A 22,546-nucleotide genomic window follows, 5' to 3' on the forward strand; every position below is an offset into this window, starting at 1 on the left:
TTTCAAATGTATATTTTGATACACTATATCTTTGTTTTTGAGATATACAAAAGTGACACTAATTAAAGGAGATTAAAAAAAGATAAGAGTGAAATTTTATTTTGGTTGTTGAAAATATTTATGTGTCACTTCGATTGATTTCCACTTTTTGTTTACGAAGGAAATGAGAATTGACGAGTTAATTATAATTAAAAATAAATAGTTAATAAGAAATTGAAAGTGTATAAAACTCTTATACTATTATTGCATACATTTCTTCTCAATTGGAATTATGTAATAATTTTTTTAAACTATTCGGATAGTTTTATATGGATTAAGAAAGATGGAACATTGTTAATAATTTAGTTGAACAGTTGCATGAAGTTTACTAAAGTCATTAATCAAAAGTATTTAATATCAAAATGATTTATTATACATACAACTAAAAAAACTGCAAATAAATTCAAATTTCCATAAAAAAAAAGACCTTTTAAAATATGGATGAAAAGAGATAACTTGTTCAGATTGAACTGCATGGTTGTGCAACTTGCAAGTAATAAGGAATGTGAGTGAGTAGTTGATGAATATGATAATTGTATATTTGTATGTCCATTATTCAGATATTAAATATAAGAAAATATATAAAAACTTGCATCGAGACACATACGTCATGTCATATTTAAAAACAAATATATGTATATTTTTTTATACTATTATTTATAATTAAATTTTATTAGGAATTAAATTCTTAATATGTTGACAATATTTTATTAGTTATAAATCGTTTTGTAAGATAACAATGCCAACTCAGTTCTGAGTTCTGACCCACTAATCACTTCAAACCTTAGCCACCACGTCATTGCCACATAATTTTGTAACATTGCTCTCATCATGAATCGAAAGAAAAACTTTAGGGAGAGATATGTCACAGTCATATTTGAAGATAATGATTTTTTGTGCAATAATTATTTATTATTAAAATTTATTTATAAGTACTTTTTAATACATTATTAATATTTTTTTAGTATTATCAAGAGTATTCTTCTATTTTTTTAAGTAAAAAACTATTTTGTTTAGAATTTATGATTGTTTTTCCAATAAGTATCGCTCATAATCAAAACCCTACTTTATTAATAAATATGTTTCCAAACATTTTTTTACATAGTCTTTCATTACTCAATAAAATAAGGAAAAATATTACATCAATAATATAAGAGTTTTATATATTATTTGTCTATTACTCACTATTTATTTTCAGTTTGATTATTCAAAAGAGTAATATAAATAAATATAGGAACTATATGAAGTACTACACTCTAATTGAAAAAAGAAAAATATATATGCATTGGCAATGTATAATTTTATACACTATTATTGCATTATTTATCATTAATATTTATTTTTGTTGATTTTTTAAACAAGTAATTTAAATAAATAATAGATGATAAAATATATATGTATATATTTTTACAATAGACAATGAACCAAATTGCACTTTGGTAGTTGTGATTCCAAAATATGAGAGATACGAACGCCACACTACAAAGGTCACGTGTGCTTTCCCTCTTTGGATCATTCATTCAATGATTTTTAGATATTTTCAGTTTTCACTATATAGTGTTGTTAAAACTGGACCAGACCAATCGGTCTGACCGTTGATTGGACCAATCGGTTTGACCGCTGACTGGACTTGAAAATGACTTTGGTTTGTCGTCTTAATCGAATGAGAATTGGACCCATTTGAACCGGAAAAAATCCGGTCCGACCATGTTAAACTCGGTTAAACCGGATTAACCCGGGAAGTAAACCGGACGACTCACTTAAAAATAAAAAATGGGACAATGTTCTAATATTTTGTTTTACTATGGTCCAAAAAAGATAAACAGATATTATTCCAATATAATTATACATAATTATTAATTATATAAAATTTTACATTTATATATAACTATATATATATATATAAATAAAAATTATTAATTATGTACAAAATTATCCGGTCAGACCGGACGGTTTAACCGTTTAAACCGATTAAACCTAATACGGAACCTCTGTTGGTTTGACGTCCGATTCGGGTTTCACAACACTGCTATATATAGCAAAACCAATCATCATATCTGAAAGACATTTTCTAAATGAAAATTTCATTTTTTTATACTCAAAGGTTTGATAGGAAATTGTTTGATATTTGCATTAATAAAAATACATGTCTATATAGGAATGTGGTATATGCATCATAATGTTGTACTTTTCTTACTTGATGAAATTATGCAATCGTTGAGAATTAACTTAAATGTTCACACTTCACATTTCAGCTAAACTATTTTTAGCAATTTTTTATGAGCATAAAAATTTATAAACTAGTTTAGTAATTTAGGAGAGAGTTTCTTAAATATGATTTTCCTCATAAAGCCACGTAGCTCCATGTCACATTCGTGATGTAGATATTTGATTTTTCACGTTGAGAGTTTCCATCTGCAAATGATTTTGAAAATTGGCAACATACAAATTCTAACCAAAATAACGTTGTAAACTAATATAACATAAAATAGTTTACATATTCATTGTATAAGAGTTCCATTTTTGTAGTCATAATTATTAATAATAAATTTAAAAGATTATTGAAAAGTCAAGAACAGAAGATCACAAATATTATAAAAAAATAGCGTATTTGTCCATCTCAATAAGACATTCATTTTATATGGTCATTTTTCATTAAAAAAGTAATACCGTAAATGATACAAAAAGCAATAATTATCTAACACAATTATGAGACATGGGAAGCTTTTATAAGATATAGATAATTAATGTAACGTTATACCACTTGTCTTAGAAAGATATGGAATACACCTTTTTTAATTGCATCCCGTTATAAAAAAGCATACCTTCCAAAAGTGAAAAAATAAATTGTCCACATTCAAAGTAGAAATGTGCATAGAAACGGATGTTGGTCAAGTGATAATGTTTGATTCCTCTTAATTAATGTTTCGAGTTCGAGTCTTGTGAATAGAAAAATACCCGTCGTGAGAGTTAGCCTTACATATCTATAGATATTCTCAGCTTAGAACATGATTGACTCTAATACAATGATACATATGGATAACAAAAAAAAAAGTAATGTGCATGTGACAAGTTGGTGCCACCATACCATATTATCATATCATTTGTTTGAAACCACAACTTTCAATATCTCAGCGAGATATAAGGAATGGCTAGATTGCAAAATTTACCATTTTATAATTTTGTGCTATGGCCTTTGACAAGTTGACATAATCCAAATGTAAATTAATTTTTTTGTAGATAAAGTCCTTCAATACAATTATTATTTCTTAAACATTTTGGCTATAAATACCCTTCATATGCTTCATTGTATCTCAGGTTCTGATTTGGATATTTGGACCAAGAAGAAGAAGAAGATCAACAACAGTGTTAGTAAGGTTGTGTTGTGATTTTTGGTTTTGGAAGATGACTGTGGGAGCAGGAATATATGTTGGAGATGGGAAGTTGATGGTGTTGGGTAAGAAGGTTCTGAGTGATGTTGATGAGAATATTATGGTGACCCCTGCATCAGGGGGTGCCCTTATCAATGGGGCATTTCTTGGTGTTGCATCTCATCATAATGCTACCCGCACTGTTTTCCCAATTGGAAAGCTTGAGTATGTTCTTTTTTTCATATTTTCTTTTAAGAATTCACTTTTGTTGTTTGTTTCATTTTGTTTGTTGTGTTGGATAGAACACTTAGAACATGACAAAATACTACAATACATAATCCAATGAGGTGTTCTATTATGTTTCATTTTAGTGGAATCAAAATGTTTCATGGTTTTCACTATTTCAATTCAATGTCATGTTCCAATCTACTTTTAAATTACATCAAACACATAAAATTCTTCCCTTCTAACAAGTCGCCTCGCGGAACATTTTTTCCTTTACATGGTTTTTTATGTTTGTTATATTTGGTTAGTGTTATTTAATGTAATTTCAGTTCTGATTGAAATATAATTTTTGTTGGTGGTTTTTGTTTCAGGGGTTTGAGATTTATGTGTGTTTTCCGCTTCAAAATGTGGTGGATGACACAGAGAATGGGAAGTTGTGGGAAAGAAATCCCCATTGAGACTCAATTCTTGCTTATTGAAGCACACAATGACTCTGATATTGATGGAGGATTAGAAAACCAAGCTACTGCTTCTACCTATGTTGTTTTCTTACCCCTTCTAGAAGGCGATTTCAGAGCAGTTCTTCAAGGGAATGATCAAAATGAGTTAGAGATCTGTGTTGAAAGTGGTATGTGATATGTTCTTAAAGATTTTACTTTTATATATATAGTGATTTTTTGATGTTCTTCAGTAGTGATGAAATATGTGTTTGGTTCATTTAAGGGTGTCCTGCTATAGAGGAATTTGATGGGACTCATTTGGTATTCATTGGTGCTGGATCAGACCCTTATGATGTCATAACAAATGCTGTCAAGTGAGTTATAATACTACATCCAAAATCTGCTCATTTTCTTTTGCCTGATCTCATTCTCAGATTTATATACAAGGACCTGGTTTAGTCTTTTGGTATCATTTTTTGTTCTTTAATCATTATAGAAACTTGTTTTCAAGTTCTGTTCCTTACTATAAGGATCAAGTTTTGTTCATTATCTTAATCATAATGGTGTGCAGTGTTGTAATATATATTCAAATCAATACTCAAGTAACTGATTTGATTTCCAATTTTTTTAAGGACTGTTGAAAAACACTTGCAGACATTTTCTCATCGCGAGAGAAAGAAGGTACACATCTCTTCCTTCCCTACAATGGAATTTTTTACTCTCTTACATTTAAGTTAATGCATCATAATTTTTTTTTTCCACTTGTATTTAGATGCCAGATATGTTGGACTGGTTTGGCTGGTGTACATGGGATGCTTTCTATACTAATGTGACCTCAGAGGGTGTGGAACAAGGAATAAGAAGGTCTTACTTTTTTCCATTGACAGTGATCAAAGTTATATGATTTATGTGTCATGTAGAGTGTAGTTTCTGACGGTTATGTTAATGTTTTTGCAGCTTTGAGAAAGGTGGAGTTCCGGCTAAGTTCGTTATAATTGATGATGGGTGGCAATCTGTTGGCATGGACCCTAATGGCATTGGATGGAAATCTGATCATGCAGCCAAGTGAGTAGTACTTCTAGTTCTGTTTCTTTATCTGATTATAGCTATATCTGTTCAAATTGTTTAATAAATTTGATTCACTTGCTTTTTCTATTCTTCAACAGCTTCGCGAATCGGTTGACGAACATAAAAGAGAATCACAAGTTCCAGAAAGATGGCAAGGAAGGTCAGAGGGTAGAGGACCCGGCTCTAGGACTTCGTCATATTACCAAAGATATCAAAGAAAAACATGCCATAAAGTATGCTGCTATTTCCATATAATTTCTTGTGTTCCAAGATACTCACCTCACATCCAGTTTTAACTTAACATACATGGACTTTGATTTTACAGGTATGTATATGTGTGGCATGCAATAACAGGATACTGGGGTGGTGTTCAGCCTGGTGGTACCGGCATGGAGCACTATGAGTCGAAGATGGCCTATCCTGTCTCATCTCCCGGAGTCCAGTCAAATCAACCAGATGAAGCTTTAGATATCATTGCTATCAATGGGCTTGGTCTTGTGAATCCTGAGAAAGTTTTTCATTTTTATGATGAACTTCACTCTTATCTTGCATCAGCTGGTATTGACGGCGTCAAAGTCGATGTTCAAAATATCCTCGAAACTCTAGGAGCAGGACATGGTGGGAGGGTAAAACTTGCAAGGAAATATCACCAGGCATTAGAAGCATCAGTCTCTAGGAACTTCCCTGATAATGGAATCATTTGTTGCATGAGTCACAACACAGATGGATTGTACAGGTAGGGATTACTCATAAAACTATAGTGTATGATTATAACATTCCTATGTATTTCTTGATTAATGATTACGATTTTTTAAATGATTTTACTTGTGTAGCGCGAAGCGCTCAGCAGTCATTAGAGCATCGGATGATTTCTGGCCAAGAGATCCGGCATCACACACAATTCACATTGCATCTGTTGCTTACAATACCATTTTCCTTGGTGAATTTATGCAACCAGATTGGGACATGTTTCATGTAAGTTCATAAATACAGAATCCTTCTTCTTTTCCCTTCAAAAATATGTACTTGCTTCTTTAGTAGCTAACAAAGTATCTTTCTTTCATAATAGAGCTTACATCCGATGGCTGAATATCACGGTGCTGCAAGAGCAGTAGGAGGATGTCCTATTTATGTCAGGTATAATGAGCACTTGAGTACTCATGCTGATTTTTTCCCCATACTTTGACTCAAATGAATTAGATAAATGGTTTCTAACCTATGGATGTCACATTGTGCAGTGACAAACCTGGACATCATGACTTTAATCTTTTGAAGAAACTTGCACTCCCTGATGGTTCTATATTGAGGGCTAAACTTCCTGGAAGACCAACTAAGGATTGCTTATTTTCCGATCCTGCTCGAGACGGAAAGAGGTAAAGAAAGAATCTAAAATGATTTAGCCATCAAAATATGCATAGCATAACCAATTAATACAAGAGTAGTTTGTTCTTTATTTTCTTTTGTGTATTTGTACTAACTTATTTGATGCTACTTTTTCAGTCTTTTGAAGATTTGGAACATGAATGATTTTTCTGGTGTTGTTGGGGTATTTAACTGCCAAGGAGCTGGATGGTGCAAAGTTGAAAAATTGAACCTTATTCATGATGAGAATCCAGGCACAGTCACTGGTATCATTAGGGCTAAAGATGTTGATTATTTATCCAAGGTTGCAGATGATAAATGGATAGGAGACACCATTTTATTTTCACATGTTGGTGGTATGTTTTTCTAGCCTTGTCATAATAATGTTCTAAAGTTAACCAAAGTTTTCTATTGTATAGTTTTTTAAAATATGTTACCTTGCAGGAGAAGTAATTTACCTTCCAAAGGATGCATCTATTCCAATTACCTTAAAATCGCGCGAATATGAAGTCTTTACAGTAGTTCCTGTAAGGGAATTGAACAATTGTGTCAAATTTGCTCCTATTGGTTTAATCAAGATGTTCAATTCAGGAGGAGCTATCAAAGAGTTCAATTATGGAAGTACAAATGTTGTGATTAAAGTAAGGGGTAGTGGCCAATTTGGAAGTTATTCATCAATTAGGCCTAAATTAGTTAAAGTTGATTCAGAAATTGTGGAATTCAGATATGAAGAAGAATCTGGATTGGTGATTATTGATTTGAGAGTGCCAAAGAAAGAGTTATACCAATGGAACATCTCTATTGATTTCTGAATAAAATTTTGTGTCATTGAGTGAATCTTATTTGATTAGGCTATGTACACCTCTCTCATGAAATGTTTGTAGTTTCTTATTTTTGCAAAGCATATAAATGAGTTTCACAATACTTTCTATCTATTTTTTTGTTACAATTGATAACATACTTTCATATTGCAAGTATTATAAGTATGTGAGGATCAGCTAAAAGTCATTTAATCATTTTACTGTAAATATTAGAGAGTAATTTAACCTTAAATTGTATGTGTGAGTTGGATGTAGTTAAAAAAATACAGTTAACAATGAAATTAAAATACTATAAAAATGTAGTATTAATAAATTTAGTATGTAAGAATTTCTTTTCAATACTCAAACAAATTTTGAATTAAATTAAGCAAGCTAGATTGTTTCAAATGGTAAATGCTTATTTTCTCTTCAATGAGATTTGAGTTTAAGTCTTTTATAGAGAGAAATCTTGGTTAAAAGTTAGTTGCTCATTATGTATTTGTACTACCAAAAATATCCTTTTATCTGATAAGTAATTGAATTAAAAAGGTGTGTGAACGTTCCTCCCAACCAGTATCGCTCTCAAGAATCAAATATTTAATGGAAAAACCATACATTACAAAACCCTAGTTAAAGCATAAAACTATTATTACAAGAAAGTAATTTTTTTTTATTTCTCTCGTGTCACATGGAGACAATGTCCGAGCCGAAAACATTCACAAAACTAATTCTCCCAGTAGGTACTTTTTTTCAATCACAAGAAGACTCAAACCCAAGAACCTTAGTTAAGGGAAATTAAACATGTACTACTTGAATCAAGCTGACTGATACAACAAAGTGAATGCGGGTTAACTCTATAATTATTCATAAGAAATAATATTTATTAAGAAAATTATTTGACAGGTTATGATTAAGACACGTGGGTGAAGGAATAGAATAACTAGTTCGTGTTCTGAAAACCTTTGTTAAACCCCTTATTCTTCTTCTTCTTATTCTTCTTCTTCTTCAGTTTCACATAGCAGAAAGAGATATAGAGAAAGATGTTTAGGAGAAAAGTGATATCTTCAATTTTGAAACACACCAAAGAAGCATCTCAGATTCACAATCTCAGAGCCACTCAACATTCATTCAAGTTATTCACTCCACCAATTGTAAAACACCATTTTCATTCATTTCGATCCCATTATCCTATTCTTATTCCTAAGCTTGTAAGTTAAAGTTACTCTCTTTTTCATCATTTCTCATCTGGGTTCTTTTCAATTTTTTATTTTTCAACTTCCACACACCTCAACTTTTATAAATCTCATTCATCCCTTATTCCCCTTTCTTGTTTATCTTCCCAATATTTGTGTATATTCATTCTATTCATATATCACATTCACAACCACACCTAAATGTTAATACCATTTTGAGAAAGTAGATATTTTCATTTTGACCATAAATGCTGTTCATTTTCATTGTGATTGGATTTGCTTATTTTCTATTCAAAATAACTTATTATCAAAATCTTATGAGAAAGCTGTCAAAAAGCGATATTTTTCTTTGGAATGAAGCAAATATGTACTTGTTAATTCTGATTAAATATTGGTTATTCCTTTTTAGGTCATGACTTGTTTACTATGTGTTTAGATTAGCTTATTTTGTATTTAAAATAGATCATGATCAAAATCTTGAAAATAATTCTAAACTTGTTAGTTCTAAGGAATTTGTGATGATGTTTTAAAGGTCAACATGTGTTTGGATTATCTTATTTTGTATTCAACATGACTTATACTTCAAATCTTACTGGGAGATTTTCTGGAAAGAGAAAAAAAACTACTTTTTTCAACAATTTTTATTATCTAAAACTGTCAGTTATAAGGAAACTACGTTGATGGATTTAGGGTCGTCATGTGGGATACATCAGGAACTTTTCTAGGATGGCATCTGCCGAGGCTGCTGGACATAAGGAAGGATTGAAACTATTTGTGACTGGGGGTGCTCGTGCTCAGAAAGCAGTTGGAATATGGCTCTTTGGCTCAGCTGCATGGGTGTTTAGTATGGTGGTACTTGGTGGTATTACCAGGCTTACACGATCGGGTCTTTCAATGACTGATTGGAAATTCACTGGTAGTCTTCCTCCTTTGTCTGATGAGGAATGGTTGCAAGAGTTTGAGAAATATCAGCAGTCGCCTGAATACAAGCGGTAACCCCAAGCACCTCTATCATTTCTTGCAAATGCAAGATTTCATTGCATCGGCTGAAGCTAGGGATGTAATATAGTAAACCTATCATGAAGTCTTTAGGAAGTACTTTGCTGCTTTTTTATCCAGTCGCGCTGGCACATTTGACATGATTATGATAATATCTTCTATTTGGCATTTCACAATGAACTTATGGGTGACTAAATAATTAGAGGCGGAATCAAATGATAAACATTAGATGATTAACGTTAATGGAATAAATTGTTAAACAATGGTAATCAAACTTTATCATATTTCAGGACATACGGATGATAATTAGTATCATACTATCATACCGATGTAGAATGATATACTTAATGATCCAATTTTGAAAGTAGCCTCTTGGAGCTGTGCCAGTGGACAATAGTGTTTTACTTTTCATGTGCTAGTTGTAATTTTGATATTCATTGTGTATTCAACTGTGTTGACACATGGTTTCGAAGAGCTGCAGTACTCGTGAATGTTATGATGATTTGTGTCACACATTGTGCAGTGTTAACAAAGGGATGAAGATTGAAGATTTCAAATTCATATATTGGATGGAATATGCACATCGTATGTGGGGAAGGGGGCTGGGAATCATGTTTGCTTTGCCTTACTCATATTTTCTCCATAAGGGGTTCATTACCTTGAGATTGGGACTGCGACTCTCTGCTCTGTTTGCCCTGGGTGCCGGGCAAGGTTTTATTGGCTGGTGGATGGTTAAAAGTGGTTTAGAGGTTAGAACTTAGATTAGATAAACACATCTTTTTTATTTCAAGTTGAATTGACTAGAACCACCAGTTTCTAATATCATTTTTCTTCCTCAGGAACCACCATCTGAGTATTCTCAGCCAAGGGTAAGCCCTTATCGTCTTGCAGCTCATCTTACATCAGCGTTTGCTATTTACTCTGGCCTTGTTTGGACTGCCCTTTCTGTTGTTATGCCCGAACCACCTGCTGAATCACTAACATGGGTTCGTGGGGCAGTTAAAGTCAGGAGACTTGCGTTGCCTGTCGGCCTACTTGTCGGTCTGACTGCTATTTCTGGTGCATTTGTTGCTGGAAATGATGCAGTATGTTACCTTATTTAATGGTTTCACCCCTTTCATATTTTTACTTTAAATTTCAAATAACAGTTGAGCCTTTGATGTGGATTAAAGACAATCGATATGCTTACTTGTGATTACCAGGGGCATGCATTTAATACTTTTCCTAAGATGGGTGATGTATGGATACCAGATGACATTTTTGAAATGAAGCCTCTGATTCGAAATTTCTTTGAGAATACATCAACCGTGCAGGTAACTATCAGGCAATAAAGCCACCACACTCCGGTTCCTGAAGTGGCATAGTGCCTATGCAATGAAAACTTATCAGCATGAACTTCTAATATGTGCTTTTCTTTTAACAGCTCGATCACCGTATTCTCGCAACCGCAACTCTAGTTTCAGTATGTGCTTTATGGTGGTCAACAAGAAAGCTGGACATACATCCTGCAGTACGATCCGTGATTGGAAGCACACTTGGCATGGCAGCTCTTCAGGTCATTATTTTAATTTCCAGTTTTATACCATCAGTAACAACATATTCACCATTTTTGTGAGCTGAATACTCTAAACCTGTTTGCTCCTTCAAAACTTTTCTGGTGTTTGTTTTTGTCAACAGCCTAGTATATGGTTTACAAGTAGCACTTGTCATTAGTTATATTTTGCATGGTTACAGGTTACCTTGGGAGTTTCAACACTTCTTTCATATGTACCTGTTTCACTGGGAAGTGCACATCAGGCTGGAGCATTAACTCTTATGACATTTATGTTACTACTTAATCACACAGTTCGAAAGCCATCCTTGTCCCTTCTCAAATCCCTGCCTCAAGTTGTCAAAGCAAACTAATTCTTTCTTCTTTCTTCTTTCCCACCATTGCATTGCAACAAGGATTATAGCCATTAATTTTTAAGTTGACATATGTTATTTACTAATGTTTTTGTTTCATGCTTAATTTGACATTGAGTTCCTTGTCCAATTTTCCATTGTTGGAATCTTCTTCATTTTGTTTGTACATTTGTTCCCTGAAAATTCATGATGATAAATAATCTATGAAAAAGTATTAGAGAATCATTATATAAACTGATCCTTGTTAATATGAAACAATGGATGTCATTTCTGTTTGTATGTGATGGTAATGGTTAAGTCCCTATAGGATATAACACTATTTCAATGCTAGAAGAAAATACCCTTTGTAATGTGCATCCAAACTTGGCATTATATCTATTAGTGACGTGCCAATGTGTCCTCCAGTGGGACTCATACGTGTAGACACAAAAGGTTGCCACCTAAATCCAAAACAGACACCTTTCATAATAACTCACACAAAAGCACTTTATCTTCAAATATCCAAATTATTATAAAGTGTATTACTTTGACCCAACCAAGCAAAGAAGCATACACAAAAATGGAACTTTCCAACATGACACTGCTCTCTGCATCACTGTCTGCTATAGTTATAGCAGGACCTTTGCTGGGAATGATGTTGTTCAGTTTCATAGCATCCTCAGCTCTTGTTATTGTGTGTTCACCCCTTTTCCTTCTCTTTAGTCCCTTGCTTCTTGGTGTTGCCTTTGTGTTTGTGGCAACACTAGCTGGCTTTGCTATTGCTGCTGCTATGGGACTCATTGCTCTTTCAATGCTTGGATGGGTTGCAAAGGAAACAAGGGTGATCAAGTTTGGGGACTCGGGGTATAGAATGAGGGGAAAGAAAATGGATTATTATATTGATAAGCTTTCAGCAACTACAGCATGAGGGTTCAAACTTGAAAGCATGCATGGTACTAATAGGGTCAGATAAAGTTATTGGAGAATATGAGAATGTCAAAACATGTTTTTTTTATATAAAAGTTTTGGTTTTTTTTGTTTTTGGCTACAAATTGAAGATGGGAAAATGTAGTGGTAATGTCTAATTTATTGTGTTGATCTTGCTTTGTAAAAAATATTTTGCATTGATGTAAACGTAAGTAGTTAATGTTATCCATAAATTTGAAGAGCAGACCCTACTAGGATGGCAATGACAATGAATCTGGTTGGGTCCGGGTCCAGGTAGTGCATTACCCGTTGCTTTATTTTTGAACTTAGACCCATTCAACGGTGAATCTTTAAATCTCGGGTCTCATTATTAATCGGTCCAAAAATATGGACCCAGACCCAACCCATTGCGATGGGTACTCTTAGATCAGGATACTCATTGTCATCCCTGGCCCTACCTAGTCCAAGTCTGAATTTTAATGGTAAGGTTAATCATTCCCTTCATCTTACATGCATCACATAATCAAATACCATCTTCAATTGATTAATTAATTTTATAACTATTTTATAATTTCAAATGCCAACAATAGATCGAAATAAGTAAATAACAAAAAGGATAAATTATAGAACGCCTCTTTATTTAACTGTATAATATTATAGTAATTTAAATATTTAGCTACTATAATGAATATTTAAAAAATAATTGATAATATTAAAGAAAACCTTAGACTAATAATTAAACTAAAAGCCGTAAGGATATTGAATAATAGGAAGTAGTTACGTAGAAGGCAAATCAAAAGAGTTGAATAGAAAAGTGATAACTTGAGGTCCTGAACTACTTCATTTATTTAGAAAATTATTATAGCTTTGAAGTTGTGTTCCTTTCTTCATTAATAAAATAGTAATATTACATATATTACTATGTTCCTTGTTTTGGTATCAAATTTGACATCATACGTAGCATCGCGTGTTGGGATCGTGAAAAATAATCGAGAAAAGAAAGAAAAGGTCGTGTAGAAAATATTATGTTTATTTTAGTTAACTTTCATTTTTTCAACATGGTTTTAAGATTGATTTTACACATAATAATTCATTTAAAAATTCAGAACCATTTTTCTACCATGAGTTATATACCTAGTATCAACCATCAAGTACTTTTCTTTGTTATTTTATAGAACGAGAGATGTATATTTTTCCACGTCACAACTTTTGACTAAAATACTAATGTTGAGAACTAAACCATTATAAAAAAAAAGATAAATAAAAAAATAAATCTAATCCAATTTAAATAACTAGTGTCAAATCCTATGACAACTTTATTATATGTGAAATAAAAGGACGGTATGATGTAATAATCTACAAGGCCTAAAACGATGTTTCAACTTTTCATAACAGTCTCAATTTGTATATACATTTCCTTAGTCAAAAAATAATATAAAAAGAGAATGGTTCATTTCATGGTTATGTAATATGTAATAACTCTTGATCTCCAACTATTGCTAATTAAGGTTGTGAAGTTTGTCTTGAAAAGAAGAAATGAGTGATAAAGCAATAGACAAATCCCCCTTAATACAAACCTTTTCATCATCAAGAGGAGAATCTTTGAAGAGAACTGGTAATTATTACTAACATTCTTTACATTTCTAAGTCTCTATATATATAGTAAATTTGTGTGTTATGTGAAGGGAACGTGTGGAGTGCAGTGGCACACATAATAACTGGTGTGATAGGGGCAGGGGTTCTGTCTTTAGCATGGTCAGTGGCACAACTTGGTTGGGTTATTGGTATATTCTTCATATTACTCTTTGCAATTACTACCTTTGTTTCTTCAAATCTTCTCTCTGATTGCTATACATTCCAACATCCTCAATATGGCAACATTAGAATCTCCTCTTACATGGATGCTGTCAAATTCTACCTAGGTATATGTATTTGTATTGTTCTCATATCATGTCACATTCTCTATTGTATTAGAAATAATTTAGAAATATTATTATAAATTAGGTGAAAAAAGAGAAATAGTGTGTGGAGTGCTAGTGCATGGAGGCTTATTTGGGAGTACCACTGCTTATATCATTACATCTGGTACCTGCATAAGGTATGTTTTTCAGTTTTTGGCATAGCTTTCTTCAATTCTTTTGCTCTAAATCTTATGCTGAATTAAGGATGATGCCAATAATATGTGGCAAAGAGTAACTTTCATTTCTCCTTTGTGTGTGTGTTATGTTTGACTTCCCTTAAAATGTTAAAGATTGAGTCTTATGCATATATAAATAAAAAACTCAATGTGAGAGTTAGATCCTTTTTCCAAGATTGAATGATATCAACCCTTGCATTATACATAGTCTAATTACAAAAAAATGAAAAAAAATGTCACATGTTTGAACCTTATATGAACCGGTCGATAAAAAAGTGATATATGTTTGTGACAACAAATAGTACATTAGATGTTGTCCCAATGTGACATATAGTTGTCCTTTTTTGGGTGAAAAGTTTGGTTATTTGCTAATGTTTAGCATTGAATAACAGGCACCACTTTTTGTTTTTATGTACATCACAATCTCTCTAAGTTCACAGATTCTTTGTTATGATAAAACAAACATATAGAAGTTGGGCCTATTGTATTTGTGCCACTGGAATGATTCATGAAAATGAAAACCACTTTTTATCATTGACAATGGAATCTAAAGTTTTCTACATGTACCTTGAAGTGAAAGAAACTAGAAGTAAGGGGCGATAGGTATAAAAAGGAAGCCACTACAACATAAGACACAAAGGTACATCAAACTTTGTGGCCTACTACAATTGAAGGTGCTTTCAATTCAAATGTATTTTCATTCACTTGGTTTGTTAAAGTCTATCACTTGCGAAGACTTCTAAAATATTTAGAAAGTAAAACAAAGTAGTCTCCATCCCTCACCAAGAATAATAGACTTACGCATACCGATAATAAATGGGTTACTTGATCAAGTTGGGTTTAATCCATTTGGATTTTGAACTTTAAAAAACTCATTATCGATTCGGGTCGCAAATGATAACTCAAACCCGAAATTGCCTCTTTAAAAATGATTGTTCAAGTGAGAAAAACTTGTGTGGAGACGAAACTATATAAAGACAATCAATAAAAACACGATATAATGAGAAAAATATGTTGCTCATTTCGAGTTAATTTTCTATGTATAGAAAATACATTAAAATTACATGATATGGACAATCCTATCACTCCACCATCTTACCTATGGTCCTCATATACTAGCCATGGGGAGAGTATTTCACATTGAACTCTTCAGTTATTGGAAAGAAAATTGTAGTTCCCACATTTTGTATTCAATTTTGTCTCGCCCATTTTCACACAAAAAATGTAAAATATGAAAATTAAAAATTTCTAAATTCCAGAAAAATAATAAAAGGGGCATTCTCAATCACCTTCATAATTTTATAGAACTAAATAATTATTTTTTATCCATCTATGGGTATTACAATAAATTTTGGGATTTTAGAAAGTCTTAAATAATTTTTTGTCTAAAAAAGAGTACATTGATAATTATTAAAGTAAAAATTAGTATTTTTTATCCAAAACAGAGTCTTATTCTTCTAAAGAAGAGACTTTTAAGTGTCCCAAAATCATATTTTCAAAATATAATTAAAAGTCATTTCTTTACCAATTATTTTCGAATTTAATTCGGCTATTTTAAAAGTTAATTTTGAATTTTAAAATTTCTGACAGTTTTGATTTCATAGAATCAATGGGCGATTTTTCAAATTGAATGAACAGATCTTTTTTTTTAATTAATTTCAAATTAAAGTTAATGTTACAAGATTATGGCTATAAATAGAAAAGCAGTGAATCAGAAAAAACACAACAGATTCCAAACCCATCAAAAAGGGAGCCACAATTGCCATTACAAGATGTGTATCACTCATATATTTCTTATTTTTTATTAATTAGAAAAAAAATAAAATACAAATTTGATATATATTAAATTATTAACTTTATATTTTCTAACCAATAAAAATGATGAGATATATATCGTAAGAAACTGTGGTTATGGTGATAGTACTATCATTTTATATTTCCACTATTTATATATATGGTTTCATCTTATTTTCAGCACAACTATGTTATAAACTTACTACATAGAGAGACGTAGGAGATTTATTTAAGTGTGTGTGAATCATGAAATCATTTTTCCATGGACTAAACTTCCATTGATTTGGATTAAAAAAATGGCAGTGCAAAACTCTCTCCAAATTACTAGTAGTGGTTCTAGATCTTATGATGATGATGGTCGAGCCAAAAGAAGTGGTAAAATTCTCTAGGACCATTCATAACCATTCCATTTTTCATACACATGCAATTTGAATCATGAAGATGAGTCCTTCCATTAATTGTTATTCTATTAGGAACATTAACAAGTGCTGTGGCTCATATCATTACTGCTGTTATTGGTGCTGGTGTTCTATCTCTAGCATGGAGTACTTCACAATTAGGATGGATAGCAGGACCACTTTCCTTGATGTTTTGTGCAATTGTTACCTATGTTTCTTCATACCTTCTTTCAGATTGTTACAGAACTCCGGATCCTGTAACCGGAATACGAAACTACTCTTACACTGATGCTGTTAGAATCTACCTTGGTACTAATGTTTTGCAAACTCAACAACTTTTGTACAACTTCGAGTTTTATAGCGCAAACTAGTACTTTGCGTTATAACATAAAAAGTTGTCAACTTTTGAATAACAATACTCTAGCCTCAAATTCAGGAAATGTTTTTCCAGTGAAGTTGCATCATAGTTATATCATCTAATTTGGTTTAGTGTTAGTTTAGGTAATAAAAGGACATGGTTGGCTGCATTCCTTCAATATTTGACCTTGTATGGTACAAGTACTGCTTATGTAATTACCACAGCAACTTGTTTAAGGTACTTCTCAAAATGACAATGATGTTAGTTATCATGTGTTTGTGTTGTGATTTTTTACTAGCATCTATGTCCTATTCATGTTCTTTATCATGTGATATATTAGAGAGATTGCCTTACTGATATTTTTGATCATGCTCTAATGGTGATGCTGCATGCTATTTTTACAATATACAGAGCGATTCTGAAATCAAATTGTTATCACAAGGAAGGGCATCAAGCTCCATGCGAATATGGCTATACGGGGTATATGATGCTGTTTGGACTAGTTCAGGTTATCATGTCATTCATACCAGATCTACATAACATGGCATGGGTTTCAGTTGTTGCAGCCATAATGTCCTTAACATATTCATTTATTGGACTAGGACTTGGCCTAGCAACAGTAATAGGTGATGCTCTTTTTCATTCATATCCTTCTCATCATTAAAACAATAGAATGAAGAAATCAAAGTAATTTTGTACTATAACACATATCAAGTTTCTAGAATATTAAAAACCAAATGCCAAAAAGAATGGAATTTTAACATATGTATGAAGAAAGAAACTATATTATGATATGTACTTAGAATAAGAGAGATGAAGAAAAAGAATGGATCATAAGACTTACAATTGCACTTGCACTTGCAGAAAATGGAAGAATTATGGGGAGTGTAACAGGAGTACCGGCTGCAAATATCGCTGACAAATTATGGTTAGTCTTCCAAGCACTTGGTGATATCGCCTTTGCCTATCCTTACTCGATCATCCTCCTCGAAATACAGGTAACTTTCAATTTCATATTCCAATATACAAGACAGAATTTAAAGCTAATTGAAAGTATCGAAACTTTTTTCGAATGAAGGACACTTTAAAGTCACCTCCACCTGAAAACAAGACCATGAAAAAGGCCTCCATGATTGCTATCTTCGTTACAACATTCTTCTACCTTTGTTGTGGATGCTTTGGATATGCTGCTTTCGGAAATCAAACACCAGGAAACCTTTTGACAGGGTTTGGGTTTTATGAACCTTACTGGCTCATTGACTTTGCTAATGCTTGCATTGTTCTTCATTTGGTGGGAGGATATCAGGTATTCTGCTCTTAATCAAAGTTTGCATTTTATACACAACATTATGTTATGATCATACCTTATTATTACCCTTAAGAACTAGTTCTACTTTCTCAATGACATGATCATTCCTCCTGAATTACCAATCATGACTTTTTCAGAACTAATTGTTTCAATAATCTCTCATTCAAAACAAAATACTTGTAGTGAAATTGTTAGTATAACTATATGCTGAAGTTAACAGTGACTCTTTCTTTCACTAATCATATCAATATCATGTTACCTAAATACTCATAGTTTGTATTCTGCAATATTTTATTTTCATCAGATTTATAGCCAACCAATATATAGTGCTGCTGACAGATGGTGTTCAAGAAAATACCCCAACAGTGGCTTTGTGAATAATCACTACAAGTTGAAACTGCCTTTGTTGCCAGCTTTTCCTCTAAATCCTTTCAGGATATGTTTTCGAACATCCTACGTAATTTCCACGACCGGACTTGCAATCCTTTTTCCATACTTCAATCAAGTTCTAGGAGTGTTAGGAGCTATAAGTTTTTGGCCATTGGCTATATATTTCCCTGTAGAGATGTACTTTGTGCAGAAGAAAATTGAAGCTTGGTCTACAAAATGGATTGTTCTTAGGATATTTAGTTTTGTTTGCTTTCTTGTGTCAGTCATGGGCCTTGTTGGATCAATTGAAGGAATCATAAGCCAGAAATTAAGCTGAAAGGTTTATGCCACTCCCCTTATTAGTACTTAATTTGTTTAGTTCATTTATCTTTCATGCAATTCAGATCACAATAGTTCTATAATTGTTGTTCAAAGTGAATAAGGTGTTGAACATGAGATACTAGTAGCTCTGCTTAGTGATGAATTTCCTTTTTACATATACAAAATGTTACACTTTCTATTTGGTTAATAGACAGGTACATGGCAAAAACAATATTGTTGATATTAAACTTCTTTGTAGATTGCACATGTTCTTGGTTGTTGGTGAGAGAAAAAAGACAGTACAAGTGAAACATCAGAAACACTACTTCCAAACTAATGGTTATGTGTCAGATAAAAACTTGGCACAAAATGGGCACACATAAGATCTCATTCATTTTAGGAACATTACTATTCTAAAAATAGAAAAAGATGTATCCAACCAACAGTATATGAGTTTTATATACCGTTATTGCATAATCCACCATTGATATTTAATTATTGTTGACTTTTCGGAAAAATGTAATTCAAATGAATGGTGGATGATTGAATACATGTGTATAAATCTTAACACTGTCAATGTATAGATTTTATACTCTTATAAAAAACAAGTTAGCAGTTCCTTAAATCATTTTAAGACAGTCCAGGTTGTGGGCTTTCAAGCCTTCAACCCACATGCCTCATTTTATTGAGACGGAGATCACATGTCCTACACGATGTCTTACTTCATGTCTTAAGGCAATCAAAGTGCTCTATTTTATTTTTTTACTTTTAATTTTTTTATTTTATCCATATATTAATGTATGATTAACTTGAGACAGAGAATGAGACACCGTTATGAACATATGATCCCCATCCATTTTATTGATAGGCCATTTAAGAAATATGGAATGGAAGTAAAAAAGGAAAAGAGGAATCCAATGTTGGTGGATGGTGTGATTTGACTCTTGAATGGATACAAGTAATAAGTGATGAACACATTTATCTTTTGTCTTATTGTTGTGTTTAGAAAAGGTGGTGAATATCCTTTCACATGTAATCAACTATAAGTCAAAAATAATGTTCACCATTGGATTCCCATTTCATTCTCTTCTTTATGCCTTCCACAACTCTACTTGCATGGGCATGGCCCTCTTTTTAATTTCTTTTGCAAAATATTATGCTTTTCATTTTTTTCACCACATGTTTTTTCATTTTCCTCGTATAATTGTCATGATTCATTTACTCCAATAGTAAGTTTAAAAAACTTACTTCATATCTTAACTATCAATACTAGAAAAATCCAATAATTAAGATCCACTAACTAATTCAAATCATTGAAAAACATATTTGTGTACTAACAAATCAAGTGATGATTTATGAATGAAACATAAAGCAGAAAAGGTGATGGGATGAGAGAGGTTTGTAATTGTACTACTACTTAAGTTGTTGTTTGACTTAAAAGATGATTAAAACAAGTTAAACAACCTTGGATTCTAGAAAAGTTGGCATTTAATCAAAATTTGATAAACCCTAAACTCTTGTGTCATAAAATATTTGCATCACCGGCATTAGAAAAAGGACAAGACTTAGGAGAGAAGCATCAATCCATATAAGAAATAAAGTATATTAAAATGTGTTTGTCTATTTAGTGCTGCAATTCAAAAAAGACATACAAGAAATAAAGTATTTATTTAATGTTTAAATTTAACACTCTCCCATTTTTTTGTTAGTATTCTCCATTTCATACTTAAATATACCAATTTGCATATTTCAAATTTGTAAATAAAAATAAATAAAGCATATAATGTAGGATTATGTATTAGATTAAGTAGTTTTTAGTTTAAAAAAGTAAGTGAAAAAATGATGAGAAATATATATGGTGAGATTCTAATGTTGCATGGGAAATAATAAAGTAATAATAGTATGTCAGAGCCGCACGAGGGTGTCTACATTGGATTCTTACATATGTGGGTCAGAAGCTAGGAAGAGACATGCTGACAAAATGATTTCAGTTCCTTAATTACATTCTTCATATGTATATGTTAGTTACATGTATCTCACTATATTAACGGTGTCTTTTGGTACCAAGAGTATCCCTCACCTAGTCATCTTTTTAGAAAGTAACTAATTCATTTTAGAGTTTATGTCGCAACAAGTATCGCTCATAAGAATTAAACCCTCGACCTTGAAGATCTAATGAGACCTTATATTACTAGATCAACGCCTTGTTGGTATTACTCGTCCTTCATGCAAGTCTTAAGGTTATATGTATGGATATCCACCACAGTATCTATCTTAATTAATCCCTAAGTTTATTGTTTGCCTATGGTGGTGATATCTAACAACATGTGATGATGATTTTTGAATTTGGGCTATAATTGATCAAAGATACCTTGAAGGGATTTTATGATTGGGTAGAGAAGTAACCAACCCAGATATTATAGTCTAAGTTATTGGATGATGTTATAGATTCGTGCACTCATGCATGGTGTATTGTTAAGAAAGATAATTGTTAGTTGGTAAAATGGTGCAAATTTGAGTAACTAGAATGTTCATCAACCACTCCAAAATAGAAAGTTCTCATCTGCTTGAGGCACATGATGAGAAACTAGAATGAAAAGCACTTCAAAAGTCCATCTTCTAATTGTGTTACAAGCTCTTATACATAACATATATCAGCAGATAAATACCAAGTAGGTCTAACATACTAACACTGTTTATGTGTAGTAGATTTTTAAGTATGATTTAGCTCAATGGATTAGTTTTTGACTATATGTTGCATAGATACAAAAAAATAGACTTAAATATAATCTACTTCCTGAAAATATAAGAAACTTTGATTTAAGTCCCTCAACTTTTTGGGATACATAATAGGGATCAAGATTGAAGAGCAAATAAAGTATAGGAACTAAAACCAAAACTTGATATATTTTCAGGAACCAAAATACATTAGCAGATAGATGAAACTGAAACTTCAGGTAAGGCAATGGAGAAGAAGATCTCCAGTTCTAGTGATGCAAAAAGTTGTAAAGGTGATCTACGCAAAGAGCAATAATTACTTGAAAGTAGCCTTGGTTTCTTCTTTGGTGCTGGTGGACATGTTGAAACTTCTGGTATCCTAAACTTTTGACCCTTTGGTGTAGAGACTTCAGCCACCTCAGAATCTATGCAACTTGCAGAAAAATCAGTGGTTACTTGTTGTTTTTGGCTTTTCTTCTTCTTGAACTTCCTTGTTCTTCTTCTTGTCTTTGTCCTTTCATAAGGGGTCATTTCTTAAGATGAAGAGATCAAAAAATATTGTAGAGGGGGTGTAGTTAAAACTTAAAACTTAAAAGAAGTGGAAAAGAAGAAAAGAAGGTATATAAATAATGAGAGTAGCAAGAAGAAAAGTTTGAGAGGTAAAGAAGTATATGACTAATTAACCAGTAGAAGGACACAAGATTATTGGAGAGTGCTTTGAAATGATGTATATATTTTTGACTCAAAAGTGGTTTATATATGTAGAGAAGTCAGATAATGATTCTTATAGGCCAAACTAGTGAAATAAGGAATCCAAGACAACAATTTTATTCT

The 22,546-nt window shown here is 32.2% G+C and overlaps 5 protein-coding genes across 6 annotated transcripts; 4 read left to right on the top strand and 1 right to left on the bottom strand.

Annotated features, from left to right (window-relative positions):
• LOC109342136 (probable galactinol--sucrose galactosyltransferase 1) lies at positions 3,302-7,356 on the top strand. The gene is made up of 13 exons (XM_019580170.1): positions 3,302-3,635; positions 4,007-4,263; positions 4,359-4,449; positions 4,708-4,756; positions 4,848-4,939; positions 5,033-5,140; positions 5,242-5,376; positions 5,469-5,879; positions 5,977-6,118; positions 6,213-6,280; positions 6,382-6,516; positions 6,644-6,861; positions 6,950-7,356. Exons 1-13 carry the CDS (start codon positions 3,445-3,447, stop codon positions 7,315-7,317), a joined length of 2,265 nt encoding a protein of 754 aa, XP_019435715.1. The 5' UTR covers positions 3,302-3,444; the 3' UTR covers positions 7,318-7,356.
• On the top strand, positions 8,297-11,645 carry LOC109342139 (cytochrome c oxidase assembly protein COX15). Its single transcript, XM_019580173.1, has 7 exons — positions 8,297-8,513; positions 9,189-9,490; positions 10,021-10,246; positions 10,337-10,582; positions 10,700-10,810; positions 10,921-11,052; positions 11,232-11,645. The coding sequence occupies exons 1-7, from the start codon at positions 8,346-8,348 to the stop codon at positions 11,400-11,402; spliced, it is 1,356 nt and encodes a 451-aa protein (XP_019435718.1). The 5' UTR covers positions 8,297-8,345; the 3' UTR covers positions 11,403-11,645.
• On the top strand, positions 11,962-12,309 carry LOC109328555 (oleosin S1-2). The gene has a single exon (XM_019562073.1). It carries the CDS (start codon positions 11,962-11,964, stop codon positions 12,307-12,309), a length of 348 nt encoding a protein of 115 aa, XP_019417618.1.
• On the top strand, positions 13,818-19,221 carry LOC109342137 (probable amino acid permease 7). 2 transcript variants are annotated; one of them, XM_019580172.1, is made up of 8 exons: positions 14,333-14,406; positions 16,421-16,614; positions 16,713-16,946; positions 17,139-17,232; positions 17,407-17,621; positions 17,860-17,993; positions 18,074-18,301; positions 18,609-19,221. In XM_019580172.1, exons 2-8 carry the CDS (start codon positions 16,536-16,538, stop codon positions 19,008-19,010), a joined length of 1,386 nt encoding a protein of 461 aa, XP_019435717.1. In that variant the 5' UTR covers positions 14,333-14,406; positions 16,421-16,535; the 3' UTR covers positions 19,011-19,221. The 2 variants fall into 2 exon arrangements, with proteins under 2 accessions (XP_019435716.1, XP_019435717.1); XM_019580171.1 differs by lacking the exons at positions 16,421-16,614; positions 16,713-16,946; positions 17,139-17,232 and adding exons at positions 13,818-13,923; positions 13,994-14,230 and having other exon boundaries at positions 14,313-14,406.
• LOC109328562 (cyclin-dependent protein kinase inhibitor SMR2-like) lies at positions 21,923-22,243 on the bottom strand. Its single transcript, XM_019562085.1, has one exon. It carries the CDS (start codon positions 22,241-22,243, stop codon positions 21,923-21,925), a length of 321 nt encoding a protein of 106 aa, XP_019417630.1.

This window comes from Lupinus angustifolius, chromosome LG02, assembly GCF_001865875.1.
Source record: "Lupinus angustifolius cultivar Tanjil chromosome LG02, LupAngTanjil_v1.0, whole genome shotgun sequence".
NCBI classification, from domain to species: domain Eukaryota; kingdom Viridiplantae; phylum Streptophyta; class Magnoliopsida; order Fabales; family Fabaceae; genus Lupinus; species Lupinus angustifolius.